Genomic DNA, 20941 nt, shown 5'->3' on the forward strand with positions numbered 1-20941 from the left:
GATACCATCTAGAGACATTTTGGGTTGTCACGACTAGGGGAAAGAATGCTACCTGCATCAGGCGGATGGAGGCCAGGGATGCTGCTACACATCTTTCAATGGTACAAGACAGCCCTACAACAAAGAACTGTCTAGCCTGTATGTATGTCAGTAGTGCTAAGACTGTGAAAACTTGATCTAGGACACAGCTTAATTGTTTTGGTTATGAGGCTGTATACCAAAAAAATATATCATTATTTACTGAAATTAAAGGCCTAGTGGTTAGAAGAAAATAGTCTTTTTAGTCCTTTTTTAGCAATGTTTAGGATGCTAAGAAACATAAGGTTAGTTCCTCCCTCTCCCAAATTAAAACTAGTGTAAGGCAGTTAATTTCTTTAAATCTTTAAAAAAAGAAACTCAGTGGAAATGGATAGCTTAGTTATATTAAAATTGAATCTAGCAATTAATTATATCCAGACAGTTCACATCAATTTGTATTTTAAAAATAATTTTAACTATAGTGTATATAAAGTGTCTTTATATACACATATATAAAGTGTCATTGGCTGTCACACAGTGGAGTCATAATTTAAGAAGTTTTATTTCCTTATACTAAGTACCCTATGGTTTTACTGTAACAGTTAATTGAATACAATTAAATTTTTCTATAAATGAACATTTTCATTTATGGCAAGTATCCTTTTTGTGAAACTAAGTTGAATTGAAATATGTGAGTTAATAAATATGAATGATTGTAATTCATATGACAATATCAAAAAATTGGAGCAAGTTACTTTAGTAAATTGCATTAAATTATTTAGGAAACTAACTATAACCCTTGTGGAAAGCTTAATGATATCAACCTTTGTTTTCAGCTCAACAGAAATAGATGATATGCTTAGAAAATCTACAAATCTGCTGCTGACCAGAACTTTGAGTAGCTGTTTACTGAATCTTATTAAAAAACCTCATATAGGTTTGACAGAGGTAGGTTAAAAAGATATTTATAGCTAAATGTTTCATTGTATGAAACAATTATTATAAATTTATTGCTGAACATCATCCCATAAAACTAACTTTTCATTTTAAATTTATTGATAGAAGTGGATTTGTTTTAAAACTAAAGTCTCATTGTAAATTCAAGTGATATGAGGGAAAAGGGTTTACATGGAGAATAGTGGGTAGTTGAAGATGTTAGAAGATATATAGAGATTTATGTTTGTCAGACTTTACATGAAGTGAAAATACTCTTTTTTAACTTTGTGAATGTATAAAATCTGAAAAAGTATCTTGAAAAGTTATTTGAAATTAATTGATAGACTATTTTTTTTAATGATAGCATTCATAAGCAGTATTTGTAGCAGGCTTTTGATACCAGATAATCAGTTGTATTAATTGCTATAATTTCTGCTATAATTATGCAGAAATGGTACAGTTGCTGAAAGTAATAATCCTATTTTTAAAAATGTAATGACTTTGTATATACATGTAACCTGCATTTTACTGAAGATATTTTCTATTTTCTAGCTAGTGCAAATCATCATAAATACCACACACCTAGAACAAGCCTGCAAATACCTTGAGGACTTTATAACTAATATTACAAATATTTCTCAAGAAACTGTCCATACCACAAGACTTTATGGACTTTCTACTTTTAAGGTATGTAAAAATCTGACCAAAAGTTTTTATTTCAGTCACTGTAAGCAGACATTTTGGAGACGGCAATGGCACCCCACTCCAGTACTCTTGCCTGGAAAATCCCATGGACAGAGGAGCCTGGTAGGCTGCAGTCTATGGGGTCGCTAGGAGTTGGACACGACTGAGCGACTTCACTTTCACTTGTCAGTTTCATGCATTGGAGACGAAAATGGCAACCCACCCCGGTGTTCTTGCCTGGAGAATCCCAGGGACAGGGGAACCTGGAGGGTTTCCGTCTATGGGGTCGCACAGAGTCGGACACGACTGAAGCGATTTAGCAGCAGCAGCAGCAGTCGCTTGGTCATATCCGACTTTTTTGTGACCTCATGGACCATAGCCAGCCAGGTTCCTCTCTCCATGGGATTTCCCAGGCAAGAATACTAGAGTGGGTTGCCATTTCCTTCTCCAGGGAATCTTCCAGATGCAGGGATCAAACCCATGTCCCTTGCATCTCCTTCATTGGCATGTGGATTCTTTACCACTGTGCCACCTGGGAAGTCATGATAAATTACCCAGTTTATCCCTTAAGATCATAGTATAATCACTTATATTTTAGAAATTCAGAATACTTGTATTTAGATATAACTAACGTTAACAGTAATCAGACTTTGAAAGTGTTAAGTCAGGAGAAGACCCTTAGTTTCCTAAAATTAGCAGCCTGAGCCCCAGATGTGCTCCTCTGATGATTCTTGAGCACATGTAGTCATCCTGATCCATAAGACACAAATGCAGATGATATCTGAGTGGACAAATTAATAAAATTATTTATAACAACTGAGATAGAAGCTGGACAAAACAGGCATTCACATATTCAGTTTTGAACTGTGGTGTTGGAGAAGACTCTTGAGAGTCCCTTGGACTGTAAGGAGAGCAAACAGTCAATCCTAAAGGAAATCAATCCTAAATATTCATTGGAGGGACTGATGCCGACGCTGAAGCTCCAATACTTTGGCTACATGATACGAAGAACTGACTCACTGGAAAAGCCCCTGATTCTGGGAAAGGGTGAAGGTAGGAGGAGAAGGGGATGACAGAAGATGAGATGACTGGATGGCATTACCAACTCAATGGACATGAGTTTGAGCAAGCTCCAGAAGAAGGTGAAGGACAGGGAAGCCTGGCATGCTGCAGTCTAGGGGTCACAAAGAGTTGGACTTGACTGAGTGAACAGCAGCAAATAGTACAATAATTGCAAGCATATACTCTGGAGTTAGACTACTGTGTGACTTTGCCACATTCTTTCATTTTAATGACTCCTGGGTTTATCATCTATAAAATTAGAGTAGTAATATATTATCTGTGTCATACAGTTATTATGAGGATTAAAGGGGATACTTAGCGCAGTGCCATTTGTTGTACATGATCTGTGCTCCGAGCGCTCTGTTAGGTGCTGAAAATAGAGAAATAAATCCCTGCCTTCAAGGACCTAAGGAGGGAAAACTGTAAAAATACACTTGAAAATATGATATAATAAGTACCATAATATAGAAGGAGATTCCACAAGTTTATGAACATTTATTTATCCACAGGCTGATTGATTCTTTGCTTCAATGTTAGATTTTATACAATCCTCTTTCTTTATTGTTTTCTGTCCTTATGTCCATGTGTTACTCATATGCTGTCAAGAAGGGATTTACTGGGGACTGGAATTGTAAGCATATTTAACGATTCGCATTATATTTAATAGGCTAACCCTATACTCTGATTAAAACATGAAATGCATTGATCAAGGGATCGTCAAGCAATTTTTATTACCAGTTGTAAGTCAGAGTGCCACAGATACTGGAACATGATGCTTTAGATTAAGGAATCCTGGAACTACATACACTTCTCAGAATCATCCTGTTGGGAGGAAATTTAGAAGTGTTAGCTCTGGTCCATATTGCCAGTGTTCCTTAAGTTGTAGATATTTAGCTGAAAGTACAACTGTCATAAGATATACTCCTTGACTTTTCTTGGAAATCAGGAAATCAAGTTCAGCTTGTACAAATAGTAGAGCATCCTTATTTTTTATTGTTTATTTTTTATTTTCACACAGAACTTAGGAAACCGTTTCTGTTTGATGATATAAAAACAAGAGCTATTTCAAGCTCAATATGTGAAGATTAAGTGTTCTTCAGTTCTGCCTTTGATCTGTTTCAAGAGGAATTATTTATCTTAAACTGTGATACAAGAAAGCAATTCAACAGGGAGAATTGGTAAATCAATATTAAAGTGAATTCCTGAGGGAGATTGGGGGAATTTCCATTCATAGTGAGTAGTCTGTAGATGATTAAAGTACAGTTTTGATTACAGACATTAGCATGGATTGCTTAGTTAACCTCTTCAGCCTAATTCTTTTCAGTCCAATGGCCTGATCAAGCATATTCCTATTATGTTACTTAATGATTATAGAAATAAGCACTTGTATGCATGGTCCTTTTACCCATACATCCATTACCCATACTCCAAAATCCCACATATGCATATACAAAGTGTGTGATTTTATATATTTGTTTACTTTATGAAATACTGTGTAGACTGTCTCGTTAGCTTGCCTTTCATTGTGCTAAATCTGTGAGTGATAAAGTAAATGGTTCCTGCCCTTCAGCAGTACTGCAGTTTTTTTTAAATTAACGTGGACCCACACTGAGAGTTACTTGAAGCTAATATAAGACTTCTAACTAGAAAGATTTGCATCAGAACAGAGGGGAAAGCGGGAATAGCATTCCCCTTTTAATCTGTGTAGTAGAGGAATGGCCCAATTCTTTCTGTTTGGCATCAGAGCTCTTTAACTTTGCTCCATGAAGCATTTCCAACCTGCCGCCCTGAAGAGTTCTTTCCTTTTGAGTCCTGGCAGTGATTGCAGGTGTAAGTGCCTAGAAAGTATATACTTGTGATCTTCATCAGTTTGCCTTTTTTAATCTGTTGATGAGTATGTAGCAAATTTTTTTTTTTATTATGGCTAAAGTGATAGTGGTAAATTATCTTTGATTAAGGACTTGAAATTTTCCTCCTGTGGAGCAAGGGCATGGTACATGGACTCTAAAAAACACTTAAAAAAAATAACATTCATATATAAACATATACAATTTATACAGGCACTAATTATAAATAGATATAGCTCAATTAAAAAATGAACACAGACTTCCATTTTTCCAGTCTGGCATGTAAAGAGCTAGGAAGTTGTCACTCTGTCCTGACAAGTGAAAAGCTGAGAAGATTGTGAAAATATCAACAACTCTTCCTTGATCTTTCAGAGAAGTGAAATCACAGACCACACTGCTGCCACCAAAATTGGAGTAATAGGCAAATACAGAAAATGACAACTTAGGAAAACCTAAAGTAGAATTGAGTGTCCATAGTCCCTCCATCTTTTAATTTTTAACTCCGCTTTTTGTAGTTTGGGCCTCATGTTCAGCCTATAATGGCAGCTGTAGGTTTTCTTCTCTAGTAGCAAAACAGCTGCGAGGTCACAATTTTAAACCTTATATCCTCATGCTCTATCAATCTAAAAGCAGATAGCTAGCTGCTGTGGAACTCCCTGTGAGTTAAGAGGATGATCAGCTCATCAGTATCCATCCTTGGCACTAGATAGAGATTCAGTTCTCTCCAGACCAAATAGAGCTGTGAATGGGGGCAGAGTGATTTTTCCAAAATATATTTGCAGACTTTTCCAAGAAGGGAGAAAAGATAGTAGATGATAAATCATAGATGTTTACTAAAATTTTCAGTGATATTACTACTTATCTTTTATTTAAAACACATATGCTTATAGTCTATGAGGACTAGCATGGAGTTTGTGCATATATCTGTTTAAAATAGTTCTTTGAGTGATTTTGTTGCACATCTGTGGTCAAGAACCGCTGATAGTATGATATCACTTAATTTTTGTACGTTGAAATTAAAAAGTTCTTAAGTTATGTGAGATATGTTTCTGCCTCCAGAGGGCACTATTTCTTTAACAAGCAGTGTGTGTGTGTGTGTGTGTGTGTGTGTGTGTGTGTGTGTGTGTGTGTGCACGCGCGTGCGTGTGCGCGCGCGCACATACACACATGTGCCTGCGTGCACTCATTCATGTCCAACTCTTTGGGACCCCCGCCAGGCTCCTCTGTCCATGAAATTCACCAGGCAAGAATACTGGAGTAGGTTGTCATTTCCTACTCCAGGGAATCTTCCTGACCCAGGGATCATACCTGCATCTCTTAACACCTCCTGCATTGGCAGGCAGATTCTTTACTACTGTGCTACCTGGGAAGTCCCTTAAGAAGCAAAGAAGAAATTAGTTGCTTTGTTTATAAGCTGATTCATTTAAAATTTAATTTAGGAGTTAGTTGATGTGTTCTTGACTTTCTAATCAGATCATAAGGATTGAGAGTGTTTTGGTTTCAACTGTAGTACTACTCTCTCGGAAGTCCAAACTGATTTTCCTAACAGTCTCGTAAGTGATAATTAGTGATCATTTTTTTAGAAATATCTTACCAAATAACTCAGTGTATTCTAGTGTATAAATACAAAAAAAAGATATAATGAAATCTTTTTGTGTGCTTCTTTCCTTCTATTCTTTTTCTTTTTTTTTTAAGATTTTTTTGATGTGGACTTTTTTTTTTTTTTAAAAAAGCCTTTACTGAATTTGTAACAATACTGCTTCTGTTTTATGTTTTGGTTTTTTGGCCAGAGGCATGTGGGATCTTAGTTCCCCAACCATGTATCAAACTCAGGCCTCTGCTTGGGGAGCTCAGAGTCTTAACCATTGGACCACCAGGGAAGTCCCTCAGCCTGCTTTGTTTTATTCCTCTGATAAAAGTGAAAATGTTCTTCACTCAGTTGTGTCCGACTCTTCACAACCCCATGGACTGTAGGCTGCCAAGCTCCTCTGTCCATGGAGTTCTCCATGCAAGAATACTGGAGTGGGTAGCCATTCCCTTCTTCAGGGGATCTTCCCAACCCAAGGGATTGAACTTCAGTAGTATGCAGAAGGAAATGGCAACCCACTCCAGTGTTCTTGCCTGGAGAATCCCAGGGACGGTGGAGCCTGGTGGGCTGCCGTCTGTGGGGTCGCACAGAGTCGGACATGACTGAAGTGACTTAGCAGCAGCAGCAGCACTAATCATGTTTTGTAGTATTGATTCTCTTCCTGAATTGTGAGATCCTTGAGGGTGAAAGATGTCTCAGTGTCTTTATACCGCTTTAATTCATAGGACATGATACAAATGATACCTTAGGTTAAGTTGTGTTCAAATGTATGTGACTGATAATGGTGAGTGATACTTAGGTCTCCTCTTAGTCAAGACATGAATTTAAATAGTATTAGGTTTTTTTGTGTGTGTGTTTTGCTTTTTGGCCATGATGCATGGTTTGTGGGATAATAGTTCCCTGACCAGAAATTGAACCTGTGTCCTCAGCAGTGAAAGCATGGAGTCTCAACCATTGGACCACCAGGGGATTTCCAATAAGTATTAGTTTTGCCAGAAATATCCATTCCATTGTAGTCAAGGATCATACTTTGTATGATATCAGTCTTTTAAAGCCCCAGTCCTAGCTTTTTGGTACCAGGGACTTTTTTCATGAAAGACAGCTTTTCCACAGGTGGGGATGGGGTGAAGTGGGAGGTGGGCAATTTTAGGTTCACATCTGTTCACTTCCTGCTAGATGGCCTGGTTGGGGAACCTTGCTTTAAAGGTTTGTTCTATGACCTAACATTTGCTCTGTTGTGGATAGTGTCCCGTGTTCATTTGGGACTGATGCACGGTCTGCTAATGTTGAATGTTCAATAGATGTCTGTTAGGCCTAGTTGGTTTATATTGTTGATCAAATTGTCGTTGTCTTCTGCCTGCTCAGATGTGCTGTTGAACTCCTGGAGTGATTTTTTTGTTTGTTTCATTTATTGTATTTTTCAACTACAGAATTTCTATTAGGTTCTTTATTTTCAAGTAGTTTCTATCTCTTTATACTTAATTTTGTCAGGTATTGTTCTCATATTTTCCTTTAGTTCTTTGATTATTTTAAAGACTGATTTAAAACCTTTGTCTTATAAGTCCAGTGTCTCATACTTTCTTGTTTCTTTGTGCAACTTTCAAATTTTATTGAAATCTGGACATTTAAGATAATGTAACATGGATGGATCTAGAGATTGTCATACTGAGTGAAGTAAGTCAGACACAGATAAATACCATACAATATCACATATATGTGAAACCTTAAAAGCAGGTACAAATGAACTTATTTACAAAGCAGTAGTAGAATCACAGATGTGGAAAACAAACTTATGGTTATCAGGGGATAAGTGGGGGAGAGAGAAACTGGGAGATTGAGATTGACATATTGATTGAGATTGACATATGCACACTCTGATAGATAACTAATTAGAACCTACTCTATAGCATAGGGAACTCTACTCAATATTCTGTAATGGCCTATATGGGAAAAGAATCTTAAAAAAGAGTGGATATGTGTGTATAACTGATTTACTTTGCTGTACATCTGAAACTAACACAACATTGTAAATCAATTATATGCCAAAGAAAATTAAAAATAAAGTCGTATTGTAATGTGGCAATTCTGATAATCAGATTCTCCTTTCTCCCCAAGGTTTGTTGTTTCTTCCTGGTAGATGGTTGGTTGTTTCATGACTTTTCTGAATTAATTCTGTAAAGTCTGTATTTTTTGTCATCTGTGGCCACTGAAGTCTCTGCTTAGTTAGCTTAGTGACCAGCTAATGATTGGACACAGATTTCCATAAAAATCTGGAACCAATCAGTCTCCCAGTCTTTTTGAGGGACTCTCTGTATTTATTGGGGCATGCCTTCAGCAATCAGGCATTTGACACCTCTGCGTTAACCTTCACGTCCTTCTTACACAGAACTTCAGGGTCAGCTATAAATGAGAGCTTAGAGCTTTCTCAGGTCTTTCTGGAGTATGTTCACAGCCCTACACGTGTACACAGTCTTCTAGCTTCCCAGGAATACGTCAGAGCTTTTCAAAGCCATCTATGGACATTTCATTCCCAAGTTTTTCCTTTTAAGCTTTTTGGTTCGCTTAGTGTGTACCCTAGTTGTTATCTGCCACCTAAAGTGTCTGTGATGTTACGCAATTGCCTCTAATTGTTTTTAACAAATGCTCCCAGGAAAAAGCCTTTTTGCTCTCAACAATCCTGTTTTTAGGTCATGTAAAGGACATCTCTGCAAGTGGAGTCTTCCAGGCAATCACCAGATAGATCAAATAATGATAATTCTCTGGGAATATGGCTTTAAAGGAGTGCCAACTCATTCTGCCCCTGCTGTGTTCGCTGACAGGCCAACACAGGTTTTTACCACTGATGTGGGTCAAACATGAGATGACAAGGGTGAACATCAACATTCTAGAAATCAGTGAACTGAACATTCTAGGAATCAAGATGGACTTGAATGGGTGAATTTAACTCAGATGACGATTATATCTACTACAGTGGGCAGGAATCCCTTAGAAGATATGGAGTAGCCATCATAGTCAACAAAAGAGTACGAAATGCAGTACTTGGATGCAATCTCAAAAATGACAGAATGATCTCTGTTTGTTTCCAAGGCAAATCATTCAGTATCATGGTAATCCAAGTCTATGCCCCGACCAGTAATGCTGAAGAAGCTGAACAGTTCTATGAACCCTACAAAACCTTCTAGAACTAACACCCAAAAAAGATGTCATTTTCATTATAAGGGACTGGAATACAAAAGTAGGATGTCAAGAAACACCTGGAATAACAGGCAAATTTGGCCTTGGAGTACAGAATGAAGCAGGGCAAAGGCTAATAGAGTTCTGCCAAGAGAACACGCTGGTCGTAGCAAACACCCTCTTCCAACAACACAAGAGAAGACCCTACACATGAACATCACCAGATGGTCAACACCAAAATCAGATTGATTATATTCTTTGCAGCCAAAGATGGAGAAGCTCTATACAGTCAGCAAAAATAAGACCGGGAACTGACTGTAGCTTGGATCATGAACTCCTTATTGCCAAATTCAGACTGAAATTGAAGAAAGTGGACAAAACCACTAGACCATTCAGGTATGACCTAAATCAAATGCCTTACAGTGGAAGTGAGAAATAGATTTAAGGGACTAGATCTGATAGACACAGTGCCTGATGAACTATGGAATGAGGTTCGTGACATTGTACAGGAGACAGGAATCAACAACATCCCCAAGAAAAAGAAATGCAAAAAAGCAAAATGGCTGTCTGAGGAGGCCTTACAAATAGCTGTGAAAAGAAGGGAAGTGAAAAGCAAAGGAGAAAAGGAAAGATATACCCATTTGAATGCAGAGTTCCAGAGAATAGCAAGGAGAGATAAGAAAGCCTTCCTCAGTGATCAGTGCAGAGAAATAGAGGAAAACAACAGAATGGGAAAGACTAGAGATCTCTTCAAGAAAATTAAAGATACCAAGGGAACATTTCATGCAAAGATGGGCTCAATAAAAGAAATGGTATGGACCTAACAGAAGCAGAAGATATTAAGAAGAGGTGGCAAGAATATACAGAAGAACTGTACAAAAAAGATCTTCATGACCCAGATAATCACGATAGTGTGATCACTCACCTAGAGCCAGACGTCCTGGAATGTGAAGTCAAGTGGGCCTTAGAAAGCATCACTACGAACAAAGCTACTGGAGGTGATGAAATTCCAGTTGAGCTATTTCAAATCCTGAAAGATGATTCTGTGATAGTGCTGCACTCAGTATGCCAGCAAATTTGGAAAACTCAGCAGTGGCCACAGGATTGGAAAAGGTCAGTTTTCATTCCAATCCCAAAGAAAGGCAATGCCAAGGAATGCTCAAACTACCGTACAATTGCACTCATCTCACAGGCTAGGAAAGTAATGCTCAAAATTCTCCAAGCCAGGCTTCAGCAATATGTGAACCATGAACTTCCTGATGTTCAAGATGGTTTTAGAAAAGGCAGAGGAACCAGAGACCAAATTGCCAACATCCGCTGGATCATCGAAAAAGCAAGAGAGTTCCAGAAAAACATCTATTTCTGCTTTATTGACTATGCCAAAGCCTTTGACTGTGTGGATCACAATAAACTGGAAAATTCTGAAAGAGATGAGAATACCAGACCACCTGACCTGCCTCTTGAGAAACCTGTATGCAGGTCAGGAAGCAACAGTTAGAACTGGACATGGAACAACACACTGGTTCCAAATAGGAAAAGGAGTATGTCAAGGCTGTATATTGTCACCCTGATTATTTAACTTATATGCAGAGTACATCATGAGAAATGCTGGGCTGGAGGAAGCACAAGCTGGAATCAAGATTGCCGGGAGAAATATCAATAACCTCAGATATGCAGATGACACCACCCTTATGGCAGAAAGTGAAGAAGAACTAAAGAGCTTCTTGATGAAAGTGAAAGAGGAGAGTGAAAAAGTTGGCTTAAAGCTCAACATTCAGAAAACTAAGATCATGGCATCCGGTCCCATCACTTCACGGCAAATAGATGTGGAAACAGTGGTAACTTTATTTTGGGGAGCTCCAAAATCACTGCAGATGGTGACTTCAGCCATGAAATTAAAAGATGCTTACTCCTTGGAAGGAAAGTTATGACCAACCTAGATAGCATATTCAAAAGCAGAGACATTACTTTGCCAACAAAGGTCCCTCTAGTCAAGGCTATGGTTTTCCAGTGGTCATGTGTGGATGTGAGAGTTGGACTGTGAAGTTGGACTGAGTGCTCAAGAATTGATGCTTTTGAACTGTGGTGATGGAGAAGACTCTTGAGAGTCCCTTGGATTCCAAGGAGATCCAACCAGTCCATTCTAAAGGAGATCAGTCCTGGTTGTTCATTGGAAGGACTGATGTTGAAGCTGAAACTCCAGTACTTTGGCCACCTGATGCGAAGAGGTGACTCATTTGAAAAGACCCTGATGCTGGGAAAGATTGAGGGCAGGAGGAGAAGAGGATGACAGAAGATGAGATGGTTGGATGGCGTCACCGACTCGATGGACATGGGTTTAGGTGGACTCCAGGAATTGGTGATGGACAGGGAGGCCTGGCGTGCTGTGATTCATGGGGTCGCAAAGAGTCGGACATGACTGAGCAACTGAACTGACTGACTGACTGTGGGATATTGATTTTCAAGGATACTGTGAACCTGGAGCTAGTGAGGAAAAGTGAAAAGGGGCACATTAAAACATCACAGAGCTTATTTCCATACCAAGGTTCAGCAGTTTTTCATGAGTAGATCCTCCTTGAATTGCTGCAGGTTTTGAATTAATTTCCAGACCTCTGGAAAAATTGATTTGACAATTTTTGCTAGTTTTCTTGTTGCTTTAATGGATCAGAAAATGTTTGAGTATTCTTACTCTGCTTTTTTTGGTCACTCCATTTCTTTTGTTTTGAGAAGTTAACCTTTTTGGGAGCAGTGGGTGGGGAGGTGGGCCTCTTCTACTCAAAACACCAGTAATGATTTAATTTCTTATGTGATAGTCCAACTTAGTTTCCCTCAGTGGGTCAGTGGATATAAGTCGTCTGCATTCTTGACAACTTTTGTTTTCCATTTCTGTTTCTCCGAAGGGTCTTAGAGGTGTGAGAACAGTTCAGAATTGATAATTAATAAGTTATACTACCAAATAAAGACAAAAAAGGTAAAAGTGAAGTTGGGGGGAAAAGTGATGTCAAATAGAGTACTTTCAACCAGAAATCCTACAGTTTTGTTGGATTTTGAATAAATGTTTAAAATATTAAACCAAAGAAATATAAAAAATAAAATTTGGAATTTTAAGAAAACTTTTTTTTTAACCTGATTCTGTAACTTGATTTTTACTTTTTGTTTTGTTGTATCCTGTCAGGATGCCCGACATGCAGCAGAGGGAGAAATATATACCAAGCTTAATCAAAAAATTGATGAATTTGTTCAGCTTGCTGATTATGACTGGACAATGTCTGAGCCAGATGGAAGAGCTAGTGGTTATTTAATGGATCTTATTAATTTTTTGAGAAGCATCTTTCAAGTGTTTACTCATTTGCCTGTAAGTATAAAAAATGTCAAAAAATTGTTATAATTTTGCTTACTAAAATATATTTTAGAATTCAGTTTTAGTTGGAGGCTTACTTATTTAAACCACTTCCTAGTTTGAATATTTCCTTTTCTGTAAATCAATTTGTGAAAAATGTTAATTTAGCTATTTTTTTATTGAGTTAAAATTGGTATATAACATCATATAAATTTCAGGTGTATAACATTATAAATGGGTATTTGTGAACACTACAGTGACCACTATCATAAATCGAATTACCATCTATTTCACCCTCCCCCAGCTCCTAACCCTCTGGTAACCACCAGTCTGTTCTGTGTATCTGTGAGTTTGTTTTTGTTTTGTTTGATTCTACATAAAAGTGAAATCCTATGGTATTTGTCTTTCTCAATCTGACTTATTTCACTTAGCATAATACCCTCCTGGTCCATCCATGTTGTTGCAAATGGCAGGATTTCCTTCCTTTTTTTATAGCTATGTAGCATTCTGTTGTATATATACATATATATGGCACATTTTCATTATCCATTCATGGACACTTAGGTTGTTCTCATATCTTGGCTATTGTAAATTATGCTTCAGTGATCATAGTGGTGTATATACTTTCAAATTACTATTTTTCCTTTTTTTTCAAAGAAATATACACAACTGAAATAGCTAGATCATATGGCAGTTCTACTCTTAATTTTTTGAGGAATCTCCATATTGTTTTCCATAGTGGTTACACCAGTTTACATTCTCACCAACAGCATATGAGGGTTCCCTTTTCTCCACATTCTCTCCAGTACTTATTATTTCTGGGTTTTGGGATTGTTTGTTTTTTATAATAGCCATTCTAATAGATATGAGGTGATACCTCATTGAAGTTTTGATTTGCATTTTCCTCATGGTTAGTGATGTTGAACATCTTTTCATGTGCCTGCTGGCCATCTATATGGCCAGCAAAATGTCTTTAGAGAAATGGCTCTTCAGATCTTCTGCCCAGTTTTTGAGTTGTTTTGGTTTTTTGTTGTTGAATTATGTGAGTTCATTATACAGCTTGGATATTAACTGCTATTATATATGATTTGCAAAAATCTCTTCCTGTTTGGTGGGTTGCTTTTTCATTTTGTTGATGGTTTCCTTCACTGTGCAGAAAACGTTTTTTAGTTTCATGGAGTCCCATTTGTTTATTTTTGCTTTCGTTTCTCTTACCTTTGGAGTCAGATCTAAAAAAAAAACGTGGCTAAGACCAATGTCAGGGAGGTTACCTCCTATGTTTTCTTATAGGAACTTTATAATTTCAAGTCTTTTTAAGTTTTTTAATTTATGTATTTTTGGTTGTGCTGTGTCTTTGTTGCTACTCATGGGCTTGGGCTTTCTCTAGTTGCCGTGAGTGGGGGCTACTCTTCCTTGTGGTACACAGGCTTCTCATCGAGGTGGCTTCTCTTGTTGTGGAGCATAGGCTCGAGGCACTCAGGCTTTAGTAGCTGCAACACATGGGGCTCAGTAGTTGTGGCTCATGGGATCTGGAGTGTGGGCTCAGTAGTTGTGGTGTACAGGCTGTAGTTGCTCTGTGGCATGTGGAATCTTCCCACTAGAGATCAAACCTGTGTCCCCTGCATTGGCAGACAGACTCCCATCCACTGTACCACCAGAGAAGTCCAATTTCAAGTTTTTAATCGATTTGAGTTAATTTTTATGTGTAGTATATGATGGTGGTCTAGTTCCATATTTTTGTGTGTGGCTGCCCAGTTTTCCCAACCCTGTTTATTGAAGAGATTCTCCTTTCCCCATTGTATATTCTTGGCTTCTTTGCTGTAAATTAGTTGTCCATGTATGTGTGGGTTTATTCCTGGACACTCTACTTTGCTCCACTGTTCTGTGTGTCTATTTTTATACCAATGCCATGTTTTGATTAGTGTGGCTTTGTAGTGTAGTTTGAAATCAGGAATCATGATACCTCTTGAGTCAATTGTTTGAAACTTTAATTTGTTTTACTTTTTAAGCCAGATAACTTACAACTCACTTCCCACCAAAGTCAAAACAAAGCCCTGAAACTGACAACATATTCTTAACTAGAAATAAACTCTGATAGAAGTAGTTTTCATGAAACTACTTCAGTATGATCAGTGACTTTTCTTTTAGAAAAGGCCAAGAAATTATTGGGTGTTTGTAGACCAGAGACTAAAATAGGAGCATTGCTCCATCCTATTATGTAGTCATAGTACAGTTACATCTTGAATAATATGTTGATGAAATGTTTCTTAAGATATGACAGGGACATTTGAGTATGAGTAGGCTGAAACACTGGATTCTTCCTATGAGGGATCCAAAGGGAATTCCCTGGCAATCCAGTGTTTAAGAGTCCATGCTTTTGCTGCCGTGGGGCCAGTTCAATCACTGGTTGAGGAACTAAGATCCCACAAGACTAGTGGCACTACCAAAGAAAGAAAAAGAAAGACAAGACCAAACAGATGATGGTGGGATGCACATTTTCTCATTCAGTTCAGTTCAATCACTCAGTCGTTTCCGACTCTTGTGACCCCATGAACTGCAGCACGCCAGGCCTCCCTGCCCATCACCAACTCCTGGAGTTCACCCAAACTCGTGTGCATCCAGTCGGTGATGCCGTCCAGCCATCTCATCCTCTGTCGTCCCCTTCTCCTCCTGCTTCCAATCCCTCCCAGCATCAGTCTTTTCCAATGAGTCAGCTCTTCACAGGAGGTGGCCAAAGTATTGGAGTTTCAGCCTCAGCATCCGTCCTTCCAATGAACATCCAGGACTTGTCTCCTTTAGGATGAACTAGTTGGATCTCCTTGCAGTCCAAGGGACTCTAAAGAGTCTTCTCCAGCACCACAGTTCAAAAGCATCCATTCTTTGGCACTCAGCTTTCTTCACAGTCCAACTCTCACATCCATACATGACCACTGGAAAAACCATAACCTTGACTAGATGGAACTTTATTGGCAAAGTAATGTCTCTGCTTTTGAATATGCTATCTAGGTTGGTCATAACTTTCCTTCCAAGGAGTAAGTGTCCTTTAATTTCATGGCTACAGTCACCATCTGCAGTGATTTTGGAGCCCCAAAAAATAAAGTGTGACACTGTTTCCACTGTTTCCCCATCTATTTCCCATGAAGTGATGGGACCAGATGCCATGATCTAAGTTTTCTGAATGTTGAGCTTTAAGCCAACTTTTTCACTCTCCTCTTTCACTTTCATCAAGAGGCTTTTTAGTCCCTCTTCACTTTCTGCCATAAGTGTGGTGTCATCTGCATATCTGAGGTTATTGATATTTCTTCCAGTAATCTTGATTCCAGCTTGTGCTTCTTCCAGCCCAGCGTTTCTCATGATGTACTCTGCGTATAAGTTAAATAAGCAGGGTAACAATATACAGCCTTGACGTACTCCTTTTCCTATTTGGAACCACTCTGTTGTTCCATGTCCAGTTCTAACTGTTGCTTCCTGACCTGTATACAGGTTTCTCAAGAGGCAGGTCAGGTGGTCTGGTATGCCCATCTCTTTCAAAATTTTCCACAGTTTATTGTGATCCACATTTCCTCTTTAGTTATACTCTAAACTAAAAGAATTACTGTTAAAATGTGAATGGAATAGTTTTGTACAAAAAAAGTAGGAAGAAATTTTGACCTTTTTAATATCATAATAAGATATAGGTGGACACAAAAAAGTTAAATCTGAAGCCTACCCAACTGCCTCTAACCATCTCCTTGTTTAAAATGAAAAGAAAAAAAAGATATTATTCTCTCCATCTCTTTCTCTATCAAAGGGCCAGTTAGGATATTTGAAGGAAGATATTGCTTAAAAATAGAAGAATTTCTTAAAGAGATTTTTATGGTGGGTCTGTGTCAAAGAGCTTTTAGAAGCTTACCCAGGGTTGATACTATATTCCTCACTATTTCTTGAGTTGAAAAAGGGAACCTGTGTATTATATATATAATTTTTATACCACCTCCCTAGTAGCTCAGTTGGTAAAGGATCTGCCTGCATTGTGGAAGACCCGGGTTCAATCCCTGGGTCAGGAAGATCCCCTGGGGAAGGGAATGGCAACCCACGCCAGTATTCTTGCCTGGTGAATCCCATGGACAGAGGAGCTGGTGGGCTATATAGTCCATGAGGTCACAAAGAATTGAACACGACTGAGCAACTAAACAGTATTACAGCAATTTCAAAAAAGTATGCATTAAATAGGTACTGAATTAATTTGAATTCACCTTGTCAGTACAAATCTCTGTGCTTCCAGCCAAAACCAGTTCTCACAAGTAAACACATTGCTCGTGTGTGCACGTATACACAGATACACATCATGTTTCTGTGTTGCAGTATGTGCTTCACAGGTTGACATGAGATGATGGGTAAGGATTTTGTGCCTAGCTCAGGTGAGATTAAGAGAGATTATATATTAGAAATGTTTAGGGTAAATGCCTTGCCTCAGGTGGCTGACATCTAGAGGGAAATCCTGCTTTTTCATAGGACAGACTCTGCTGACATTGAGAATGACAGACTCCTGTCACTCACCTGATCTATTACAATATTTTGTATAGTTTTAGGTGAGTGTGTGCCATTTGGGATTTTTATGTCATCTAACATGGGTTTTTCTGCAAGGAAAGTTCACTTATATAAAATGTAGACCAACAAATTCAACAACAGCAATATATAGGACATGACCAAATAAGAAAATTATGGTTTACAGTTAGGAAAAGAAAAAATGGTACTAATAACAGTATATTCTTATTCAAGGGATGAGCTGAAAGCATAATTCCCAAGGAAAAATATTAAGTTGTTGGCTATGGTAAATTTTAGCAAGATTGATTATTATGGCTGAGTATATTAATTCTCTGAAATGCTGAGATTGTATAAAATATTCAGTTAGTTTGTGTTCTTTCAAGCAAAAAACAGTGTTATTAAATGCATTATTTTTCTAAGCAATATATGGCGATGTATAAGCTGCCATTTTGATTTAAATGTTTTAAGCTAAAAATAATTCCTCATCTTGAGGTTACCTTTGGACCCAGATAGAGAGAGGGCCCAGTTTTGGACTCTCCCAAACTAAAAGAATCTTAATAATGTATTTGTTCATCACAGTCAGTCAGTCCCAAGTCAACCAGCTTACGTAGAATTATTTATCCATGAAAAATTATGTGGGGGAGCTGGCTCTGGCTCCATGATTCTTGATTTTGACAGGGTTAATAAACAGTGCCATGAGTTAGAGTCAATGGGAGCTGTGAAACCAAGGGTCACTCTTTCAAATAGTGCAAGTATTGGCCAGTATTGCAAGTAATTGGACAGACAAGTAGATCCTGTAGGATAAAGATAACTGTCTCGCCCCATCCCTGAAATGTACCTAAGACTGTCAGTTTAAAAGCTCCATTCTTAACTTCACTGCGTATTTACTTTTTGTCAGTCCCTATGATTGTTGCATCATAACAATGGGGAAAAATAATATTTTCCCCATCAAAGAGAGTCATGACTTGTAGTTGCTGACCACATTGCCTAGTAAAGGTTTCATTGATTCTAGAAAGGTTATAATCCACCTGATAGGATTTTGTTCTCTTCTCACAGGGTATGAGAACAATAGAACTTAATGGATGATAATGGTTCTGATGGAGCCCAGAGAAAGAACTTTATTGTTTTTCTCTTTTCTACTACACTGTGGTTGTGGTAGGAAGCTGTAGAATTTGGAAGGTCACCAATAATGTCTACTTTAAATGCCTCCAGTCTCTGGTTGAATGGCTGAGAGATCTGGTATATTACTCTCTTCACCTATTTCTCTTAAGAATCAGCCAGCAAGCCTATGCAGAGGACTAAAAGTAAAGAGTTGCCTTGCTTCCATGTTAGATTATTTCCTCATCTGCATTTCCCTGTGCTATAGCAGAGAATCCAGGCTCTCTGCTGGCCACAGGAATTAACAGTAACTTAAAAAGCAATATTTATAATAATGACAGGTATTTTCCCATACCCAGAATGTTAAACTGCCCTGCTAAATATATTGTCTTCAGGAAACTTACCATTTAATGACTCAGAGTCAAGCCCCCTTATATGTTACTGTTCTTAGGGACCAGAGTGATGAAGGGAAGAGAGCACAGGGTGGCCTTTAGAGTTAGAAGGACTTATGTTTGAACCTAAGATTTTTAACTTCCTGGCTGTGGAGTCCTGGCAAGTTGCTTAACTTCTCTGAACTCCTTTACTTCTGCAAAATAGACATAATCCATTTTCTCCATAGGACTTCAGTTCAGTTCCGTTCAGTTCAGTCGCTCAGTCGTGTCCAACTCTTTGTGACCCCATGAACTGCAGCATGCCAGGCTTCCCTGTCCATCACCAACTCCAGGAGCCCACCCAAACTCATGTCCATTGAGTTGGTGACACAGTCCAACCATCTCATCCTCTGTCATCTCCTTCTCCTGCCCTCAAGCTTTCCTAGCATCAGGGTCTTTTCAGATGAGTCAGCTCTTTGCATCAGATGGCCAAAGTATTGGAGTTGCAGCTTCAACACAGTCACCCGTAGCACTATCAGAGGATGAAATAAAATCTTGTGTAGAATAGTCGGCTGTCAGGGTGCTTGACATAAAATAGCACCTATTAATAAATATTTTATCTTTCCTTCTCCTTTCTTCCTCTGTTGTTTTAAGGCCTATAGTATTAGTTTTAGTTCAGTATCATTACAGTTTTTTTCTCTTGTATTTATGCCTATATTTTTGGCTTGTATTATTTAGTTTTGAGTTCTGTGCTTTTGCATTGTATAGTATTTTAAAAGCTTCATTAATTGTTAAAGATACTCACTATAAAGTATATTTGTTTGAATAATTGTTACAGCTTGACTGCTTACAGTGCTTACAGTGACTCATGGTCACATGCTGGCTGATGTCAGTGAAGTGTGATTATTGAAAGATATAAATATTATTTTATCCCCAAATCAGTACTCTTGAAATCAGCAACGTTTACTGTTTCAAACATGTAAGTGAACTTTCTTGTTTCTGATAATTTTTCCCTGACAGTTAAAAACTATTGCTCAGTAAAGAAGAAAATTAAAAAAAAAAAGTTATCTTCTGTTATCTTTTAAAAGAAAAGTTACTGTTAACATTTTGACGTGTGTTCTACAAGTCATCTTTTTCTAATGCATTTATAACACTTATTTTTAAGCCTAACTTGTAAGCAAGCTTTGTGTTTTTTAAATAAGATTTTATATTAGCTAGAAAATTTGAAAACCATTCAGTGTTAAATTTTTAAAAGCATTCAGCATTCATTCACCACTTACAAGTCTATAAATACAAGATATTGTTGAATAGCTTGCAGTTATTTAGTAATTCATGATGGCCAAGTGGGACTCAGTAATCTTTTACTGTGAATACAGTACCACCTAAAGACCCAGTGGTGATCCGCTGGAAACAGTAGTTACCATTTCTTTCTTTCATATATGCTAGTGATGTGTTTATTAAAATAAAGATGTTTTATTGATTTACAACCACTAAGGGATATATGTAAATAATGAAGCTGGTGCCACTAACTTTTTAATTTGCACTTTTAATTTCCATAAATAGTTTAAAAAACATTATGCTTTCTGTAAGTGAGAAATAAGTATATATATCCAGTGAACGAAAGTGCATGATTTAGATAGAAATGGATAGTGTCTAACTTTTAAAACCATACTCTAAAGCATTTTTTTTCTGGAGATGCAGTACTATATTGAAAATCCTGAGATTCACAGTCTAGGCCTGATTATTCCAGTTAACCAACATTATGTAAGTTGACAAATCATTCAGACTCTAAATTAATTTGCTAATTCAGTTCATTTCAATTCAGTCACTCAGTTGTGTCCGACTCTTTGCAACCCCATGAATTGCAGCACACCAGGCCTCCCTGCCCATCACCAACTCCCAGAGTTCACTCAAACTCAAGTCCATAGAGTCGTTGATGCCATCCAGGCATCTCATCCTCTGTCGTCTCCTTTTCCTCCTGCCCCCAATCCCTCCCAGCATCAGAGTCTTTTCCAGTGAGTCAACTCTTCACATGAGGTGGCCAAAGAACTGGAGTTTCAGCCTCAACATCATTCCTTCCAAAGAACACCCAGGACTGATCTCCTTTAGAATGGACTGGTTGAATCTCCTTGCGGTCCAAGGGACTCTCAAGAGTCTTCTCCAGCACTGCAGTTCAAAAGCATCAATTCTTCGGCTCTGCTTTCTTCACAGTCCAACTCTCACATCCATACATGACTACTGGAAAAACCATAGCCTTGACTAGATGGACCTTTGTTGGCAAAGTAATGTCTCTGCT

The 20941-nt window shown here is 38.0% G+C and overlaps 1 protein-coding gene across 7 annotated transcripts in view; it reads left to right on the forward strand.

Moving 5' to 3' along the window:
* The window catches only part of EXOC6 (exocyst complex component 6), a 192550-nt gene that overhangs the window by 100670 nt on the left and 70939 nt on the right, over positions 1-20941 (forward strand). For all 7 annotated transcript variants that reach the window (XM_070780488.1, XM_070780489.1, XM_019952981.2 and 4 more), the window contains 3 exons: positions 855-966; positions 1507-1641; positions 12485-12664. In XM_070780488.1, coding sequence (XP_070636589.1) covers positions 855-966; positions 1507-1641; positions 12485-12664 — 427 coding nt within the window. The remainder of the gene's footprint in view (positions 1-854; positions 967-1506; positions 1642-12484; positions 12665-20941) is intronic.

The sequence above is a fragment of the Bos indicus genome, chromosome 26 (assembly GCF_029378745.1).
Source record: "Bos indicus isolate NIAB-ARS_2022 breed Sahiwal x Tharparkar chromosome 26, NIAB-ARS_B.indTharparkar_mat_pri_1.0, whole genome shotgun sequence".
Taxonomy (NCBI): domain Eukaryota; kingdom Metazoa; phylum Chordata; class Mammalia; order Artiodactyla; family Bovidae; genus Bos; species Bos indicus.